At 38.4% G+C, this 21,346-nt stretch overlaps 1 protein-coding gene across 1 annotated transcript; it reads left to right on the top strand.

The window, feature by feature from the left end:
- Positions 1-11,797: 11,797 nt before the first annotated feature.
- Positions 11,798-14,894, top strand: LOC137032598 (interferon-induced protein 44-like). Its single transcript, XM_067404419.1, has 7 exons — positions 11,798-11,941; positions 12,061-12,094; positions 13,074-13,275; positions 13,361-13,507; positions 13,604-13,775; positions 14,106-14,206; positions 14,324-14,894. The coding sequence occupies exons 1-7, from the start codon at positions 11,899-11,901 to the stop codon at positions 14,492-14,494; spliced, it is 870 nt and encodes a 289-aa protein (XP_067260520.1). The 5' UTR covers positions 11,798-11,898; the 3' UTR covers positions 14,495-14,894.
- Positions 14,895-21,346: the final 6,452 nt, after the last annotated feature.

The following is a 21,346-nucleotide window of genomic DNA, read 5'->3' as shown; positions in this document are numbered from 1 at the left end:
TTTTGGGAAGATTGTGGATTAAAATGACAATAAAAAGGATTATGTTTTGTGTTTAGTTTTACAAATATATGTACAGTGGGGTTTAAAGTCAATGCAAATCTGGGACTCAAAAACTAATGTAAACCTGAAAATTAATGGAAAGTGTTATAATTTGAAAATTGTTTAGGCAAGGCAAGGCAAGGCAATTTTATTTGTATAGCACATTTCATACACAATGTTAATTCAAAGTGCTTTACATAAAGAAGAAGAATAATAATAGAACATAAGGAATAGAAATAACAGTAAAAAGAGATAATTTTGCTATTTGGATTTAAAATGCATTAGTCAGAATCATGATGATACATAAAAGATATAAAAATACATTAAAAATGAAATAAAAACAGGAAAATAATTTAAAGAATAAAAAGATAATACGTATAAAATAAAGTGCAAACAGTTCGGACATAGCACAGTGCTCAATCAGCAAATGCATAGGTAAAAAGATGTGTTTTGAGTCTGGATTTGAATGTGGCTACTGTTGGAGCACACCTGATCTCTTCTGGAAGCTGGTTCCAGCTGCGGCTGGCATAACAGCTAAAAGCAGACTCTCCCTGCTTTGAGTGAGCCCTTGGTATTTTTAAGTGAGTTGATCCTGATGATCTGAGTGATCGGTTTATATTCTATGAGCATATCTGCAATGTATTGAGGTCCTAGGCCATTGAGTGATTTATAAACAAGCAACAGTACTTTAAAATCAATTCTAAATGCAACTGGAAGCCAGTGCAAGGACCTGAGGACTGGTGTGATGTGTTCATGTTTTTGGGTTCTGCTCAGAATCCTGGCAGCAGCGTTCTGTACGAGCTGCAGCTGTCTTATGGTCTTTTTGGGAAGACCAGTGAGGAGCCCATTACAATAATCCACCCTGCTGGTAATGAAAGCATGAACAAGTTTCTCTAAGTCTTGACTGGAGACAAAGCATCTAATTCTTGCAATATTTTTGAGATGATAATATGCTGATTTAGGTATTGTCTTTACATGGCTACTGAGACTCAGGTCTGACTCCAAAATCACACCAAGATTCCTGACTTGATTTTTAGTTTTTTGACTCCTAGAGTGAAGGTACATGTTCACTTTGAGAACTTCATCTTTGTTTCCAAACACAATGACTTCAGTTTTGTCTTTGTTTAACTGAAGGAAGTTTAGGCACATCCAATTTTTAATTTCATCAATGCATTGACACAGGGAGTCAATGGGGCTGTAGTCGTTGGGTGATAGGGCTAGGTAAATCTGGGTGTCGTCTGCACAGCATATATAGGTTGAACAGGAGGGGTGCAAGTATTGAACCTTGAGGGACTCCGCATGTCATGGATGTCACTCAGACTTATGGTCACCGATACTCACATAATAACCTCTCCCTTCTAAGTATGACCTGAACCATTTAAGGACCATCCCAGAAAGCCCAACCCAGTTTTCGAGCCTGTCAAGAAGAATGTTGTGATCGACAGTGTCAAACGCAGCACTGAGGTCAAGTAGAACCAGCACTGATAATTTACCTGTATCTGTGTTTAGGCGAATATCATTTATTATCTTTATGAGTGCTGTTTCTGTGCTGTCATGCAGTTGGAAACCAGATTGAAAGTTATCAAAGTATCCATTCAAGCTTAAGAACTTGTTCAGCTGATTGAAAACAACTTTTTCAATGATCTTGCCTATGAAAGGAAGATTTGAGATTGGCCTGTAGTTGCTCAATATGGTGTTATCCAGATTGCTTTTTTTCAGGAGGGGCTTAACAACTGCAATTTTCAGAGATTTTGGAAAAGTCCCAGAGAGAAGTGAGGCATTTACCACTTCTAGGAGATCTGCTTCTAAACAGTTTAACACTCTTTTGAAAAAAGATGTGGGAAGTGTGTCAAGGGCGCAGGTTGATGTTTTAAGGTGCTGTACTGTTTCTTCCAAAATTTTACCATCAATTGCTTCGAAATCAGACATAATAGCTACTTTCTGAGGTTGTGATCTGATCTGTTTTACCCCAGTGTAACTCAAGGATGTGCTGATCGCCTTTCTGATATTATTAATTTTCTCAGAGAAGAAGGAAGCAAACTCACTACATTTGCTGTCTGAGAGCATTTCACTGGGAATCTGACTTGGGGGGTTTGTTAGTCTCTCTACTGTAGCAAAAAGAGTGCGGGTGTTGTTTAAGTTTCTGTTTATAATATTTGAGAAGAAGGTCTGTCTAGCTTTGCCTAATTCCACATTGAAAGCATGAAGAATATCTTTATAGATGTTATAATGGATTTCAAGTTTTGTCTTTCGCCACATGCGCTCAGCTTTTCTGCATTGTCTTTTCATATTTTGCACTGCTGTTGAGTTTCTCCATGGTGCTTTTTGTCTGCCACTTTTCTTCCTGACTTTCACAGGAGCAATGTTATCAATAACATTCTGTACTTTTGAGTTAAAAAAATCAAGGAGAAAATCAACAGAGCCTGCAGATATGCTTGGTGTTAAAGATATAGCCTTCATAAACAGTGCACTAGTGTTCTCATTTAAGCATCGCTTTTTGACCGAGACAGATCTAGCTTCAACAGTCGGACAGATCAATATTTCAAAGAAAATACAGAAATGATCAGATAGCGCTACATCCTTAATGACAATGGATGAAATGTTTAGACCCTTACTGATAATTAAATCTAGAGTGTGTCCACGATTGTGTGTACATGCTGAGTCAGATCAAAAGTATTCAAAACAGTTATGATTTCTTCTGCCATATTGGATTCTGCATTTTCTATGTGGATGTTAAAGTCCCCAGTAATAGCAAAACAGTCAAACTCTGAGGAAATTGCTGATAACAGTTCTGTAAAGTCCTCCACAAAGGCTGGAGAGTATTTTGGAGGCCTGTAGATAACTATAAGTAGAATGCGAGGAGCACCTTTTAATACAATACCCAAGTATTCGAAAGACAAGTAATCACCAAATGACACTTGCTTGCATTGATAGACATCTTCAAATAGAGCAGCTACACCTCCACCTCTCCTAACAGCTCTGCAGACACTCATAAAAGTAAAGTTAGGAGGGGCTGTTTCATTCAGGATTGTTGCACTGCAGCTGTCTTCAAGCCATGTTTCATTTAGAATCTAGGTTGTTTGTGGTTATTAAGTCATTGACTAGAAGTGATTTATTTTTAAGTGAGCGTATGTTTAGAAGTGCTAGCTTAACAGTCTTACTTTCTGTCTCTACAGTAATCTTAGTTTGACGTGTAATAGGTAGCAGATTAAAAGGGTTTGCCAAACGGTTTGAAAAGGCCTTAGGCTTTCTATAACGTAATAAAACAGAAATAGAGAAAGCTGCAGGCACACTGGGTTCCCGCTTGTTCTGTAAACATTTGATAAAGTCACTGTTATCATAGCGGGGACCCGACACACATCACTGAGAGCTGTTATCGGTTGTTTTTGATTCACCTAGAACAGTTGAAGGAGGGTGAGGGCGCTGGCGTTGTGGCAGGGGCCGAAGAGCTCTCACAGGAGGAGGGGGAGGTCGAGGTCGAGCTGGGCCCACAGGCTTTGGTGGTTTCGGGGCTTGACGCTTTTTTGTTGATATCTGGGGGCTCGCAGCAAAAGAGTGGGAGAGTTTGGTTCCAGCGTACACCAGTTCCTCCATTTTCTCTGAGAAGCACAGAAGAGGGGATGCTGGAGAGAGGGATAACGTGTCCGGTGAGAGGGGCTGTTGCTCTGGTGTTACCGGAGGCTGTAATATGTTGTCCTGGCTTACCTGGCTGTTTTCCCGAAAGTCGTCCTTGCGTGCTGAATCTTGGAGCAGTTCTAATACGTCACTGTCTCTCGGTGAGCTCTGTGGGCAGGGCTCAGTCAAGATTGTGTCCGTGAGCAGTGGTTGTTGTGGCTGCGTGGTGTTATCATTGACCTTGTGGGATGTGTCACCGCATGTGCATTCAGCTGCTGAAATGAAGTCCTGTGGTCAGTTGTACTCTGTCCAGGTGTGTTTGTGCCATTCAGGTTGAGTGGATTTGCACACACTGCTGAAGGATGATGGAGGCAGAAGTAGATATTGTCCTTTAGCACACTTGAGCCCAGTTTGTTTGGGTGCAGGCCATCAGGGCCGGCTCTAGCCCTTTGGTCGCCCTAGGCGAGATTGCCCTAGACCCATTCGGACATCCGTATTCAATAGCCTTGTTAATCACACTACATTGGACATTCAGTGGACATTCACAAGTAAATATGCCATTAAAACAATACTTGCCTATTTTGATCGACTGTGAAAAATGTTGTAAGTTGACAATCGTTGGTTGTCAATATCATATCGCTGCTTAAAATTCACAAACATTAATTTATTGCACATTTATTGGAAAGTACAACACCGACCAACTGTCACAACATTCTTGCTGTACAAAGACATTAACAAGCAGAGAACGGAACAAAATGGATGAGAAATTAATGCTGCTCTCCGAAAATACATAGCAAAGTAATTTCACATTGTGTCAACATTTTAAGTCTGAAACAAATTACCTGCAAAATCAGTTATAAGTAACAGTCCCCCGGATATTCCGTCTCATAGCAACAAAGCGTCTCAACGGAAAAAAACGCTGCGCAGCTGTGAAGCACTCACAGACAGGCGTTTTAAGCAGAGCGCCTAGCGTTTTCAGCTGGCTAAAAACGCTTTGGTGGACACACGGCCTAATGGCTGAGATGAGAAGATTTACCTCTATACTGGGTTTTCCTTTTATCTTCTTGCTTTCTCCGTTTTCGTCCCTGTGCACTGGAGGGTTTATTAGACCGCTTCATTTTCTTCATCAACTGCGCACTTGCCTAACGTAATGTAACGGCGACCCTAGAGGGCGCCCGCAACATATTTGTCGCCCTAGGCAACCGCCTAGTTCGCCTATAGCAATCGCCGGCCCTGCAGGCCATCATGAGTGAACAGTTGTCTCTGACTCCAGAACAGATTGAAGTTGTCGATGAAATTCAGTCATTTTAAGTTGCAGGTTTTTTGCAGCCATGTGTTAAGTCCAAGCAACCGTGTAAATCTATTTGTTCCTCTTGCTGGGAGTGGTCCACTGATGAACGACTGAACTTTTAGTCTTTTAAGCATTTCAAAAAGTTCATTGAAATCCCTCTTAAGGAGTTCTGACTGCTCCTTCCGAATATCATTCTTCCCCACATGAATGATTAGTCGATTTGCAGTTTTATATTTCATCAGAATGCTCTTAAGTTCCCTGTTTACATCAGAAACTGTTGCTTGTGGAAGGCAGCATGTAGTTGTATCCCTGCTGCTAATGTTTCTGATAATAGAGTCACCCACTATCAGAGTCCTGGGCTCGGCTGCTCTAAGAGCTGAGTGCCGCTGACTGTTCAACCTTGAGCAGCAGTTAGCATCGGTGTTAGCTGCTGGCTAATTTGATCTGTGTCCGATCATGCTTGGGGATTCCTCACCCACATTAGATTCCTCACCCACATTTATTAATACTTCAAATCTGTTCTCCAGATGTATTGGCGGTGGTAGGGAGCTAATGTGTGGGGTAGAGGATGCTACTGCATTAATATGTGATACTCGTGACAATCTGATGTCTCAAGTGCCTTTGGGTCTCGCTCCCTGTGTGTGCCATCGATTGATATGCTGATCAGTTCCGGCACTGAGTACGGTCTGTTTAGGGGCATTAGATTCATGGGACTCACCGACTGTGGGCTGAGGACGTCCATGATGAAGCTCTGTTGTGTGTTCCTTCTTTTTTGGTAGTCCCGCAAGTAACTTTGTTTCAAGAACTGCAATCCTTTGTAGAAGTCTGTGGCAGTTTGTGCAGCAGGTAGATTCTTCAATCAGAGGAGGCATATTATTTCTAATCCTTTTGGATGTAGGCAGCTGTGTTTTCCCTTCTCCGGAATGTAAGCTCATGGCTGCCGTCAGTGGGAGGCTGGTTGGATAAAAATTCCCCTTTTTTGTAGCAGTTCTTCCAGTTAAAAAGATTGTTGTTGCCAAGATTTTTCGTTTGAGCACTGTGTTGATTTGCTGAAGTTAAAATTAGGAGATAAAATATAAAGGCAATAGAGCAAAGCGCGGAGCTGTAAGCAAGAGCGTCCGAACAGTAGCGAAGCAGGAAACATGCAGAAAAGTTATGTAAAATCTTTCTCCATTTAACAAAATTAAAACTGTTAAATTACATAAATAATAAGGGTTGCATTTTGTGTTTTAGATTAGGGCTGACCGATAAATCGCATGCGATTGTCACGTGCATTTCGTTAGTAAAGCCGGTTCCCTGATTACCGCTAAATCGCCATCACCTGCTTTCAAATGGAGCAGCATTTAATAGACAGAACCGTAGTTCACTGACAAGCCATGCAATATTGCGTTCATATCGCAGATGAATCGCCTTCGATAAAGAAAGCAATATTAAAAAAAAATTTAAATGACATGATTTTTTAACTACAGTCACTAGATGGCTAAACAATTAATCAATGGTTCATGTTGTAAAATTATTATTATACAATATAAAATATGACTATAAAATTTTAGCATTTTTGCACTGAATTGGAAATAATATTTTTGAAAAATACAATTAATTACAAGGCCGTAGAGAACAGTGCACAATTTGCAGACTTATCTACTGAGGTTTTAATTATATTATTTTTATATAGTCAGTCAGGAATTAAAGTGGGCTGGTCTAAGGCATGAAACTCCAGGGCTGAAAATGAGTCCCACTCCAGCCATAGCTTATAACAAATCTGCCAATGTTTACTATGAATATTGTTGGTTCTGTGACAAATGCATATATAAATTGAAATGTAAATTGAAATTGAGGAAGAAATAAATTTAGCTGTGAGGATTTTAGTCTTTGGCTTTGACAAGTAAGTGCATATTATTACTGAAAGCCCCATTGAGCACACTGTAAAAAATGACCGTGATTTTAACAGTAAAAGACTGTAAAAATGCTGCGGTGAAAAACTGTTGATTGGTTTACAGAAAGTTTCCGTACTATATACGGTGAATAACTGTAATAGATCTAATGGTACATTTAATGTAATTTTACGGTAAAATACCGTTAAATTCACAGTTTTTGGAAGTGAAAAATAACAATTCATTGTAAAATTTACAGTAAAAAACCGTGTATTGACATTCCCACAATTCCCTGCGTGATACTTCACATTTGATATATTTTCGTTGAAATAACTCTGTTTCTTCTTAGTTTTTCTCATTTCATCAGTTATCATTAGGGTGTTATGTTACATCTAATGTTGTTAAATTAATGTTTATTGCATTTTTAAAATTTCATGCATGTTACCATGATGGTGTTTAGTGTGTGTGTGAATGACACTGTGTGCTCCTTCTATATATTAATATTGTCCTCCTCAGCTTGTGGAAAAGCTGCTTGTGATGAACTTTGATTCATCATGTGACTCTTATCACCACTGTGTTTGGTGACTGTCAGTATATTATAAACGTACAAAACAGATATTAGTACTTCATTAAGTTGGTAAATTAACATTATATCAGTTAATGAAATACGTTATTTTACCGTAAATTTAACAGATTTAAAATGTAAAATTCACATGTAACTCCGTAAGTTTGTTACGGTTTGATGTAATTTTGACAGTATTGTTCTGGTAACCACAGCTGCCAGTATTTTTCCGTAGAAACAACAGGATTTTTTTTACAGTGCAAGCCATGGCGAATGTTGCAATGTTGTATTTATAAAACCATATATTTGAAAGAAAGTGTCAGTTATCACAAAAATTCAATGACTAATGCAAACCATTATAAGTCTGTTATCATTTATTTCAGCACTGATTTTGTCACAGATGGACTATGACCTATTACTTTTATTGTGAAAGGGCTGCTGAAGTGCATGTACACATGAACAGTTTCCAAAATTATACACACACAATCTAGATGCCAGTGAAATAACATCAGTTAAAGATGTGTGATGGTTTATGTTGTGTAATATGCCATTTGTGACCTTATTTGCATTCGTTTGCATTGTTTTGTTTGTATGATTTTCTTTTGTTTTATATATATATATATATATATATATATATATATATATATATATATATTTGATTTATATAATTATTATACCCTTATACACACAAGCAGTTTTAGTTTATAAATGATTAAGCATTTAGTTTAAATGAATATTAATATATACAAATAATATGTAATAAGCTGTAGAAAAATAATGCCTTACATGTTCGAGTCTCTGTGTATATATTCAACTATATAAAGTGACTTCACAAGTTTCACTTTCACTGGTGGAACAAGATATTTTCCTTTATTTGTCCTCTTTCATGGAAAAGGTTTTTCTTCAGTGTAAATTTCCTAGCTTTTGAATCATATATTGTGTAAATGAATGTGGCTGACTCCCAGATCAGTGCCCTGACTACTGAACTAGTGTAGCTCATGTTTTGCCAGTTCGTGGTCCTCTGTGTTATCTAGTACTTTTCTTGTTGTGGTTACTGTATATATGTCTGTAGGTATTTATTGAAGTTACTGGTCTATCTATTTTGTTCATTCTAGTCTTGTCCAGCCTTTTGTCTTAGAGTATACTTGCTATTGTTTTGTGTTTTCAGGTTTTACTTTAGTTTTTAATTTACTTGAGTTGGTTTTCCTTTATCTTTAGTAATTAGTCTTTTTATTATTTTACTAGTTCTCTAATTTATTCCTGACTTTAGTTTTCTTTATTAAGCTTACTACTTAAGTATTATTTGTAGTCTTTGCTTTGCATTGGTTTCTGCTATCAGTTTTGTCGTGTTGTGTCTTGTCTGCTGTCATCTTGTCTAGTTCTGCAGGCTGAGGTTCACTGGCCACTCACTGTATCTACCTAGCAGCAAGACCGGTGCTGTGCCTGATTGTGCCCAGTGTGTCTAATATCCTCTTGAGTTGTGAGATTCTGCCCGGTCCATGCCGTTTCCCTCCGGTCTCACACAGCCTGCTCTCCAACGCTCTGTCATCCTGGGCTGGACTCAGTGGCCTCTCTGTCTGCCTGTCTTTGTGCCTCCAACCTCATATTGTTTGGACTGTTATCCCCACCTCTCCCTCAAGATCTTGTCTGAAGTCATTTGTCCTGTCAATAAACATGTTAACACTCATTCTGCGATTGAGTCTTCGTTTACAGATTTACGCCTTCATGTCACGTCTCCCTTAAATCTGTCAATAAGACATCAAATTCGCTTATTAGTTTATGAGAGAACCAGTTCTTGTAATTTGTGTTCTTGTAACTCCTCACTACCCCTAAACTCCACTTCAAAGTATTATTGTATCATATCTATAAATGTAAAGGGAGACAGAATTGTCACACTTTTTATTTTAATGAATATTTGTGAATGCAGACGGTTTGTAACAGATATATTTGTATTTATAAATAAATACTCCATGGGAAAAAATTATTGTTATAACAATTCTTTTTACTAATTTTGCTGAGGTATTTCATTTGGTTTTGCAATCCCATTGACTGTGTATTTCTATTAACATTAAAGGGGTAGTTCACCCAAAAATTACATTTCAGAAATAGTTTTACATTTACTCAACCTCATTTCATCTATGAAATAGGAAAGCAGACATCTTACATAAATCAAATACTCATATTGTAACTCAATTGTATTATACTCAAATGTTATTTTGTGAGCCCTGCAGACAGCATGAATGTGCAAAGTCATGTTAAATTTAGCCTTTACTTAAATTACTTTCAGTTTCTATTTCAAGGAAATGCAGCTGGTTTCTATAAACTTATGAACATTTTCTGTTTCTATTTCAAATGTATCTAATGTTTGAAAAATATGCATGTCAATGGGTGACTGATAGCTTGGACTTAAAGAGTGTGTGTGTGTGTGTGTGTGTGTGTGTGTGTGTGTGGTTCACATGAAAAACCTTTAACATATGGGACCATTCCATTGCACAAAAGGTTCTGAAACATATTATTTTTTTATTTTCTCAAAATTTTGCAATAATATGCCAATTAGTCAATAAGGGAAACCAGGGCAAAAACCAGCAAATCCAAGTGAGAGAGTCACACAACTATTTAATATATGTATACAGTATACGGACTGACATATTACACAATAAGACAGAACATACCAAGATAACAAATACAAGAAGAAGATCAGAGGGGGAGTTATATCTCAAACTTCATTTGATTAAGAGGTGTATAATATTTAAAGACATTAAAGACATTAATTGCTTTAGTATGTTTTTCCCCTTTTACTTCTCCTTCACCACCCCCCTCCTCAAATTCATCACGATCCTATACACCAGCAACTGCTCCCTGCTATTCCAGCATCCCAACCCACACCAACCTGTAGAGGTTGAGATTCGTTATAGTCATTATAGTCACCCTGCAAGCCACAGAGTGCACGCTCAGCTCCTCGCTTTTCCTGTTCTTATTATTCCTTCCTCCATTTTCCTGTCCTCTAATCATCCTTTCACATCCCACCGTCGACCAGTGGTGGCAATGACCAAAATGTTTTTTGTTTGTTTTTTGTCAGTCCCTCTGCTCCTCCTCAGTCCCTTTTCCAGTCCTCAGACACACCTGCTAATATCCCTCGCTGTCTCGCGTCAGTCCCTCATCAGCCTCCTCTCAGTGGCACGGCTACACCTGGGGCCCACTGTGAGCCAGCTTCTCCTGGGCTCCCGTAGCTCTGTCCCCAGCTTCAAATCCGGTTGGGCCACCTCGGCCCATCACCCTCCTCTGCCTTCGTTCCTTCTTCCCTCATCTCCAACAGTGACCATTGATCTTTCAGCTCCACTGGACTCCCTCTGACCATCGGCTCCATCTGGCTCAGACATCGCCATCACTTCATCATTCTGATATTATAGTGCATCCTGACTGACTCCTGACACCGGAGAATGAGCTCTTGAAGCTCCGCCGTCTTAGGCTGAGCGCAGCAGCTCATTTGCATTTAGAGGGCACACACTGAAACAGGCGTTTTTGCTCAACCCCAAAAAGCAGCAATTTTAACATGCTGTCAAAAATTATCTGTGGGGTATTTTGAGCTAAAATACCACACTTTTTCCTTCCAGTCAACTTTCCTTGAATATGCTTTGGCACAGCACTCTGAGAAAGGCCAGCTCTTTCAGCAATGACCCTCTGTGGCTTACCAAGATGTCAATCGATAAAGGGTGTCACGATGTTCAAATGATGTTGAAATAAGCAAACGATGACGTAAATCTGACTTTTGCAAAGAAGAAATTAAACGTTCAGACATCAGTTAAAGTGGGATTGTAGTAATCAGAAGAAAACCTTCAGGAGCCGTTACAAAAAAAGGAACATTAATATTCCCAGTTATATAATCCATATGAAACAGGCTAGGCGCGTCCACTGCTGCGGAGATGACGAATCAGCATCGTCTACAGAAAACATATTAAAATGTTTAGACAGTCTCCTTGCTGTTCTTTCACTACACACTCATAATCATTTCATTTGCCGGTGCGCTGTGGCAAACTTTATCCGATTAGGCTATGTAAGCCTATATATAGGCAATCAAAGGCTCATTATTTATTATGATTTTCAGTTTCTCATTTTTCCTATGTGGTGTGGTGGTAATTTACTTACTGTGGTGGTCCACCATTTGAAGAAATGTAGCGGAAACACTTCTTATTGGCTGTCTCAATGTGTACGGGTATGCCATTATACCTTTGTGTATAGATATTTTTTATATATAGAAAAAATGCATTTAGTGCTATACTAAATACTTTAATTGTTTTTTTTTTCTTTGCTTTGTCATTATGGTTTCTGATGTGAAAAGAACAAGGATGGGTGTGGGCAGATTTAATATGCATGAAAGCTAAAATGAAACTGAAACTGTAGCCCATATATAGCCTATACACGTTGTTCCGATTTCACTTTCTTAAACCGAGACACGTCAACTGTGTTCCAGGACGGAGCTGATATAAATATATCAAAGGGGGAAAAATAAACAAATAATGGGAACATCAAACTCACAACCAGAGCAACACCCAAATCCAGGTGAGAGGGTCTTTCTTCCATGATTTATATATAGAATGCATATGTACACGCCATAGATATATTCTCAGAGAGATACCAAATTATTGTTATTGCAACTTAATTGTTATGTTTTCTCTTAGAACTGGAAAAACCGTGGAGGAAATTTGACCGGGGGTAAGCTATACATGTACATAAGCTATTCTGTCTAAGTACTTTCTGTTTTTACGTGCAGACTGTGTCGTATCTGTGTGCATAGCAGTGCAAACACGGAACTAAGATAAAAGTGCAAATATTGTGTAAGATAAGAATTGCATTTCCCGGTAAAATATACTGGAATCTCTCCCCTATACAGTTTACAAACGAGAATTAGTGGTTGTTGTTGTTGTTGTTTTTGAAGGACCACAGTCTTGGCAATGACACCATATCTGAAGTAATTCTGCTCGTCTTCCGTTGTAGATTTTATAGGGGACTCGAGCACTCAGAAGTGCAAAATTATGCCATGATCATGTGTGGTGTAACTTTTTAACATGTGATATTATAAACGTTCATAATTTTATTATTTTAGCATGAAAATGTATCACAACATTTTACTGAAAATATTTTGAAAATTAACCATTTTATCCCTTAGAAGTTGATATCAATAATGACAATATTGGCATTGATGTGGTAACAATAATTGATATCAGTCCTTTTATTCAGTTGGCCATACCTTACGTTTTGAGTTCAACAGTTATTTTTTATGTTTTTTTTTTTTTTTTTTTTTTTTTTTTTTTTTAATAAATGAATGATTGCACTTCTGCCATCTACTGGTCATTGTTGTCATAGCATGATTTTGACCTGACGTGAAGTTATTTCTCTTTTTCACCAGATGGCAGCAGTTTGGCCCACAAACATGATAAATTCTCATATTTTCTTTGTTTTAACTTGTTTCACCAAGTGCAGATTTTTATTTTAAGGTCAAAATGACCTAAAATCCTAAAAGAATTACATAATTTGGTTCTAAAAGGAAATTAGCATTATATATTTTCATTTTAAAAAGTGTAGTGTGGTAATTCTACTCCAAATATAGCCAGTAGATTCTGTTTTGCCACATTTAACAAATCTGCTTTAAGTGAAGTTCTGTAGGGCACAAAATTGTATTTTGTTTTCACAGACAGAAAGAAGCTCTGAAACAGAAGCTGCAAAACTTCTCTCCGAGTGATCCAAATGTAAAGGACATCAAGATCCTGGTAGCTGGACAAGTTGGAGCAGGAAAGTCCAGCTTTATTAACTCCATCGAAAGTGTCTTTCAAGGACGGATCTGCTCTAGAGCGCTAGTTAATTCATCTGCTGTTGGTCATAGTTTCACACAAAAAGTAGGTATTCCTTAATTTTTTTTTTTTTTTTTTTTGAAATTATTCACACATATTTGTGCTTCTATATTTTGGTATTTGTTTGTAGCTCAAAGGATTCACCATCAGAAGTGGGGACAGAACTTTGCCCTTCGTCTTCAAGGATATAATGGGCTTAGAACCTGAAGCATTGGCTGGGTCACAACCAGAGGAAATCATCAATGCTGTGTTTGGACATGTGAAGGATGGCTATAAAGTAATAAACCACTACATTATTATTATATTTGAACAAAGTTTGAATGTGTGCAGTAGGTTTGATGTTTTACATATTTTGCTGAATTTCCAATCTTAGTTCAACCAGGGGCAGGCACTCGTTAATCAGGATCAACATTACATCAGTGACCCTACCCTCTCCGATCAGGCTTTCTGCCTGGTTTACGTCATAGATGGGAATACAGTCCAGTTCACAGATGATAAACTTATTGACAAGTTGAAGATCATCCGCCACAGAATCAGTGATCGGGGTAAAACTGACCGCTGAATATTTATGATTTTTATTCATGAGTTCACATGCATTATATTACATGGGAGAGAGAAGTGGGCATAAAGCGGGTTGGGTTTGTGTGTGTTTTTCAGTGTGTAGGTGCACAAAATCCAGATATACAGGCTGCAAGTGCATGGGCATTGTCAGGCTCAATAATTCTGCTTAATTATTTATATAACCAGACAATGTATGCGGGTCAGTTATGTAGATATGTAAATACCTTTAAGCAAACTGACACAAATGTGCTCAATTTTGTTGAAGAAAAAATAACTTATATAAAACCTTTACATTACCTTTGCATTTGCTGTAGGGATTCCTCAAGTGGTTATCATGACCAAAGTGGATGAAGCATGTCCGCTGGTCAAAAATGATCTAGGGAAGATCTACACTAGCAAGAGGATCAAAGAGAAGGTGTGTGATATCATCCAAAGACATACACGTGTTTCAGTTTTACATATTGCAAGGACATATTTCCAGTGTTGAACAGCCACATCTAGTTTTCTGATCTAACATTCTGCTCCTGTCCAGATGGAGATGTGCAGCACCACAACAGGTGTGCCAATGACAAACATCTTCCCGGTGAAGAACTACCATGAGGAGATTGACACAGAGGATAACATTGATGCTCTGATACTGAAGGCACTTGAACAGATTGTTCAGATTGCCAATGATAGATTGTTGGACTGTGAAAGCTACTGATAAAATCACATATATACAGTTATTAATGCATATAAATCACATCACAAAATCACATATAATGCATTTGGAGTAGGTCATTCTTTAAATTTCTTTCAGAGGAACATCATTTTAGGAAGATTGTGGATTAAAATGACTATAAAAAGGATTATGTTTTGTGTTTACTTTTATAAATATATGTATAGTAGGGTTCAAAGTCTGGGACTCAAAAACAAATGTAAACCTGGAAATTTGTTTAAGAACAGTTATGTAAAATCTTTCTCCATTTAACAACATTAAAACTATTAAATTACATAAATATGTAATATGGGAATAATGCAGTGATGCTACATTTTGTGTTGTAGATTCTTGAAAACATTTATGAACAAAATAAATTTGGCTTATTGAGATCTGCTGTATAAATCCTATATAATCTTGAATTGTTCATTTTTCTTGACAATACATGTATTCAGGCTGTACTAAAACAGTGAATTTGGGTATCTGGACCAATGGGTACATTCAGATTGAGAGAAAGCACAATTTTCTTGAAGTGAATGTTGAAATATATTGTCTTCTTGGCATTTTACCTCTGTTCTAGCTTGTTTCTCAATCTGCCAATGTTTACTACAAATATTGTTGGTGTAACAAATTGCTTATATGCTCCTCTGAGATAATGTGGAAAAAAGTGCATGCTAAATGCATTCGTTTTTTTTTACGATTACTTGCACACTAAAGTTAAAAACACAGTTACTGAAACTCTACACTCAAGGAGCAAAACCTTAGCCCAGATCTGCACAACTAGAAGCACATTCTCAGCCTCACACTTTTTGCAAAACACAACACACATTGTTTTGCACAACACTAAACACACGACACAGAAATCTAACATAATGTCACTTCTTTGCCATTTCAAGACACTGCTTTCCAAAATACCACCCCTATAAACCAATTGATCAAATACAGCCGTCAGGTGTGTAGACACTTAGGTGCTGAACTGTAAACTCAACAATCAGATGCAAGTTGTCAGGTGAGCCTAGAAGACCCAGAGGTGAAAAGAGTTTGCAAATAGTTTATTAGAGTTCCAGAAATAACAGAAACAGACTGCCAGATGTGAAGAAGCAGGCACGTTGCAGCTGGAGATCAAAAGAACAAACAGCGGCTTCCCGAGTCACAGCTCCTCAACTGTAGTCCCACTGGAGTGAAGTACAAACAGATGGAAATGGTCCGTGCTGGCAGATAGAAGCGACCACGCCAGACGACAGGCTCACAGTTCGACTGAACCGACAACAGGAAACAAGTTCGGGTCTCTGGACTGGGGCTGGAACTCAGACTCAGAAAACTGACTAATAAGACACACACGAATAAAGTTTAGCGAGACAACGAGGAGCACGTCACACTCACATCAATTCCTGGACACAGACAAGGATGAAGAACAGAGAAGGAGGTCTCTGCGGAACAAAAAGGGGCGGTTCCCAACTTTGGGGTGTTGTCACACGGGAATAGGTGTTTTTCAACCTCTTTACCTGATTTGCTCAAATCGAGTGGGAGATTTCCGAAAAAACAATAAGAGATATGCATTGTATATGAATGTAAGTGTATTGTTTAAGTTCTTTAACAGTTGTTTAATGTTTCTTTTGCGTGAATATGCTTGCTAGCCCGTTGTAAAAAGCGCCAAACAATCTTTCACTCACTTCTAGCAACAACTATTATTAGCTAACATTCGCTATTCTAATGATGTATTTGTTAGTCAATTGATTTGTTCTAGTTTTGCTATCAGGTTGTGGATACAGTGTCTGTGGTCAATCAAATGATTATAAAGTTTAAAGTGAGTCATCATTTCAGGTTAACACATTTTCTTTATTTTAAAGCTTACACAAGGTCATAGCTAGTCTTATTAATGCATATAAAGCTTGTACTAATACAATATACACTGAGACAGTCGTGTTTCTGTGTGGTTGATAGCCTATAAAAAACAATTACACTTAGCCTAAATTTAGTTAATTATAAATCGCAAGCCCATATGTATTAGTCTCTCTCGTCTGTTATAGTGCAGCAGTTATGGCACTTTAATAGCTTTTATGACGAAGGTTTACATTATGCACGTGAAATTTGGCATGTGAGAAATTTAAATAAAATAGGCTGTTGATCGCGTGCCTGTGTTCTTCTGCGTTATTCATATTGAAGAGCATCAATTAGCCTATTATACAAGACGTGTAGCACAAGAAGGAGAAATATCTAGCCTTAAGAAACTCTGAGGTGAAAAAAGGTTAAGAGGTGAAAAAATACCGTAGTAATTTATAGTAAATACTATAGTGTTTTTGAATCATACTTGAATTAATTTGGTAATTCTATAGGCTATTACTGTGGTAATATAACAACTATAGTAAACAAATTACATAATATGTAGCTACTAAGTTTTCTTTAAACTATATTATACTACAATACACGCAGTTTACTGTAGTAAAAACTAAAGTAGCTATACTACAGCCTATGCTGTAGCATTCATTAACAAAGTGTTGTATACAGTATACTACAATTTACTATAGTATGGTTCAAAAACACTATTTACTATAGATTTTTTTCACCATGTCCAACCACAAATGACGCCGATTGGATTCAGACAAATGACTTTGTCTATATAAAATATAGACTATAGCCGTATTGTGACAAAATTACATCCCGTGTCATTCGTAGTTTATGCAAAATAATAATAAATAAATAGCAATTAAAAAAACGTAGTAGGCTAAAACTTGCATAAATCATATATTTCGCCTTCTCGTGCTATAAGCTACAGGTCCTGTAAAATAGTTCATACTCTTCAAAATAAATTAATGTATTATAGTAAAATGTTTCCATATATCTAGGCAGGCACTCGGGAAAAACGCATAGTTTCCCTGTTAACGGAAGTCAAGCATGCAGCAAAATGTTATTTATTTATTTTTCATTATCTCGTTTCTCGTGATCTAAACATTAAAAAAGTAGTTGTGATCATAAGAAAAAAAGAAAAAAAAAATTATGAATGGCCTTTCAGGCTTCCGTACTTTAAAAAAACGCCTATCCCGGCTTCCATAGGCCTACTTTTTTGGTTGGATTGTTAAATACACCCCATAGAAAGAAGACACATATAAATATATAAATAGCCCTTAAATAGCCAAAACGTTCAGGTTTGTGACTACCCTACCTGAAAGAAATGCACGGGATGGATCCATCTAGTGCCTTTTTCTCTCTCGCTTCTCATCGCCAGACAGCAGTTGCATTTTCGCGGGAATAATTGTCACAAGTTTTCAGCCAGCAGCAAACTCGAGGTGAGGTGAGGTGAGATGAGGATCGTGCCATCAATGGGACTTCGCTGGGCAGGATCAGAGAAGAAAAATAGTGCATCCACCATTGCAACATAGTTCTGAAGTTACACCAAGAGAACAAAGATCAAAATCGATGGAGATAGATTGCTTCTAAGTTTACTCTTGTTTTAGAATTGCTCTTTCCACACACTTCTTCGACAACTGCACACTGTGCTGTGCATCTTGCCACCTAGTGGACTCTTCTGTACAGCTTGCGCATGCGCTGTTGCACATGCACCGTCCGCACAGTCTCGAAATTTGGCCTGCACACGGACGAGGTATGCAGACGTCCGTGAGCCCTCCAGATGACGAACATTACGTCATGCAGACGGTGCACGAATGCGGCTTTAGTTTCAGTGAGACTGTCCTTATTTCAGAAAAACATGCCATTAAAAAGTATTTAAAATATACTCTTTATGTTGTTTCTTTATGTTGTTTTTAATTTAGAGATTAACTGTGACATTATTACATAATAATATGTATTATTAAAAACTTGATTATAACATTACATTTAGATCTATTTCATTATATTTAGATAGTGGCATGAAAGGTTGCAACTTTGAATGAGCATTGTAGCTGATCACAGTCATGTTGAGTGTATGTAAGCAGTGATCTCATCATTGAAACTCGAATTCTGCTCACTAACAAATACGTTCATCGTAACTAACAGTGCAAACACAATGTAAATAAGAGGTTTTTGATTATAATGGAAGTTTTGGTGTGAGTTCAAAACTCAGTCAACATTTTGTCTGTCTCTTCCTTATCCCGAGGTTACCATAGTCAGATGGATCCCCTCCAAATCCAGATCAGATGCTGGACCTGCATCTTGGCATGACCACAACGCAAGCCTAAATGTCAAAGAAGACCATGTCAACTAGACGAGCCAGACAGATCCCCTGTGAGGACTTCGTTGACAGCCATCGGCAAAGATCCTCAGCAAAGACCGCAAGAACCAGACAAGTCCTCTGCACAGACCCCTACGGCCAGCTTCAACTCTATGCCGGCGTGTTGTATTTTGATCTTTTGATGGCCAGAGGATAATTGGTCCCTGACTGAGCCTGGTTTCTCCCAAGGGTTTTTTTTTTCTTCTCCATTTTTGTTACCTGATGGATTTTGGGTTCCTTATCCCTGTTGCCTTTGGCTTGCTAAGTTTGGGACACTTAATATTCAGCAATGATGTTGATTTGATTGCACTGACACTATCATATGAGAACTGAACTGAGCTGGACGATGACATCACTGTTTTCTGCAGAGCTGCTTTGTAACGAATTGAACTGATTTCATAATTGATTAACTATATACAGCTATTGAACAGAACTGAATTAAAACTATACTGACTTCAGCTGAACAATGACAGTATTTTTTAGAGCTGCTTTACAGCAGAATTGAACTGGAATAATTGAATCATTCTCCTGTTTATACCTGTAAAGCTGCTTTGAAACAGTCTATAAAGTGTTAAATTAAAGGTGACTTGACTTTTGAAATAGCCTGATCTGGTAAACAGTAATGCGTTGCCAAAATGTCACCATTCTAGGCAGCATGTGGACCACATGAGAATTTTTATTTTAATTCACTAGGATTAAAATAAAAATCTACTGTGGCCCACATTAGGGTCAGTTCTGCTTGATTGTGGCCCAGATCTTGAAAACAGGAGTGGACCGCTATGTTGGCCAGAGCAAGGTGTTGGATCTGGGCCAGAATTAAAATGAACTGTTGCCCAGATTAGGGCCAGTTATACTTTATTCGTATTGCTTATGGATGACATGCGGCATTGGTATGGATTGCTTGTGGCACTTGGGCGGTCAACTCCTGTTGGCCAGATTTGGGCCACAAGCAATCCATACCAATGACGCTTGTCAGCCATAAACAAATCGAATAAAGCAGAATTGGCCCACATCTGGGCAACAGCAAGGTGTTGGATCTGGGCCAGAATCAAAATGAACTGTTGCCCAGATGTGGGCCAGTTCTGCTTCATTCGTTTTGTTTATGGCTGACATGCGGCATTACTGTGGCTTGCTTGTGGCCCTAATCTGGAAAACGGGAGCAGACCGCCCAACTGCCATCATTCCTGCCAAAAGTGGGCCAAAGGAAAGTGTCAAATTTGCGCCAGATCTGGGCCATATCAATTTTGCTATCTGGTATCCCACCGTCGACCAGTGGTGGCAATGACCAAAATGTTTTTTGTTTGTTTTTTGCCAGTCCCTCTGCTCCTCCTCAGTCCCTTTTCCAGTCCTCAGACACACCTGCTAATATCCCTCGCTGTCTCGCGTCAGTCCCTCATCAGCCTCCTCTCAGTGGCACGGCTACACCTGGGGCCCACTGTGAGCCAGCTTCTCCTGGGCTCCCATAGCTCTGTCCCCAGCCTCAAATCCGGTTGGGCCACCTCGGCCCATCACCCTCCACTGCCTTCGCTCCTTCTTCCCTCATCTCCAACAGTGACCATTGATCTTTCAGCTCCACTGGACTCCCTCTGACCATCGGCTCCATCTGGCTCAGACATCGCCATCACTTCATCATTCTGACATTATAGTGCATCCTGACTGACTCCTGACACCGGAGAATGAGCTCTTGAAGCTCCGCCGTCTTAGGCTGAGCGCAGCAGCTCATTTGCATTTAGAGGGCACACACTGAAACAGGCGTTTTTACTCAACCCCAAAAAGCAGCAATTTTAACATGCTGTCAAAAATTATCTGTGGGGTATTTTGAGCTAAAATACCACACTTTTTCCTTCCAGTCAACTTTCCTTGAATATGCTTTGGCACAGCACTCTGAGAACAGCCAGCTCTTTCAGCAATGACCCTCTGTGGCTTACCAAGATGTCAATCGATAAAGGGTGTCACGATGTTCAAATGATGTTGAAATAAGCAAACGATGACGTAAATCTGACTTTTGCAAAGAAGAAATTAAACGTTCAGACATCAGTTAAAGTGGGATTGTAGTAATCAGAAGAAAACCTTCAGGAGCCGTTACAAAAAAAGGAACATTAATATTCCCAGTTATATAATCCATATGAAACAGGCTAGGCGCGTCCACTGCTGCGGAGATGACGAATCAGCATCGTCTACAGAAAACATATTAAAATGTTTAGACAGTCTCCTTGCTGTTCTTTCACTACACACTCATAATCATTTCATTTGCCGGTGCGCTGTGGCAAACTTTATCCGATTAGGCTATGTAAGCCTATATATAGGCAATCAAAGGCTCATTATTTATTATGATTTTCAGTTTCTCATTTTTCCTATGTGGTGTGGTGGTAATTTACTTACTGTGGTGGTCCACCACTTGAAGAAATGTAGCGGAAACACTTCTTATTGGCTGTCTCAATGTGTACGGGTATGCCATTATACCTTTGTGTATAGATATTTTTTATATATAGAAAAAATGCATTTAGTGCTATACTAAATACTTTAATTGTTTTTTTTTCTTTGCTTTGTCATTATGGTTTCTGATGTGAAAAGAACAAGGATGGGTGTGGGCAGATTTAATATGCATGAAAGCTAAAATGAAACTGAAACTGTAGCCCATATATAGCCTA

The sequence above is a fragment of the Chanodichthys erythropterus genome, chromosome 12 (assembly GCF_024489055.1).
Source record: "Chanodichthys erythropterus isolate Z2021 chromosome 12, ASM2448905v1, whole genome shotgun sequence".
NCBI classification, from domain to species: Eukaryota; Metazoa; Chordata; class Actinopteri; order Cypriniformes; family Xenocyprididae; genus Chanodichthys; species Chanodichthys erythropterus.
This window is presented reverse-complemented; position numbering and strand designations above follow the sequence as displayed.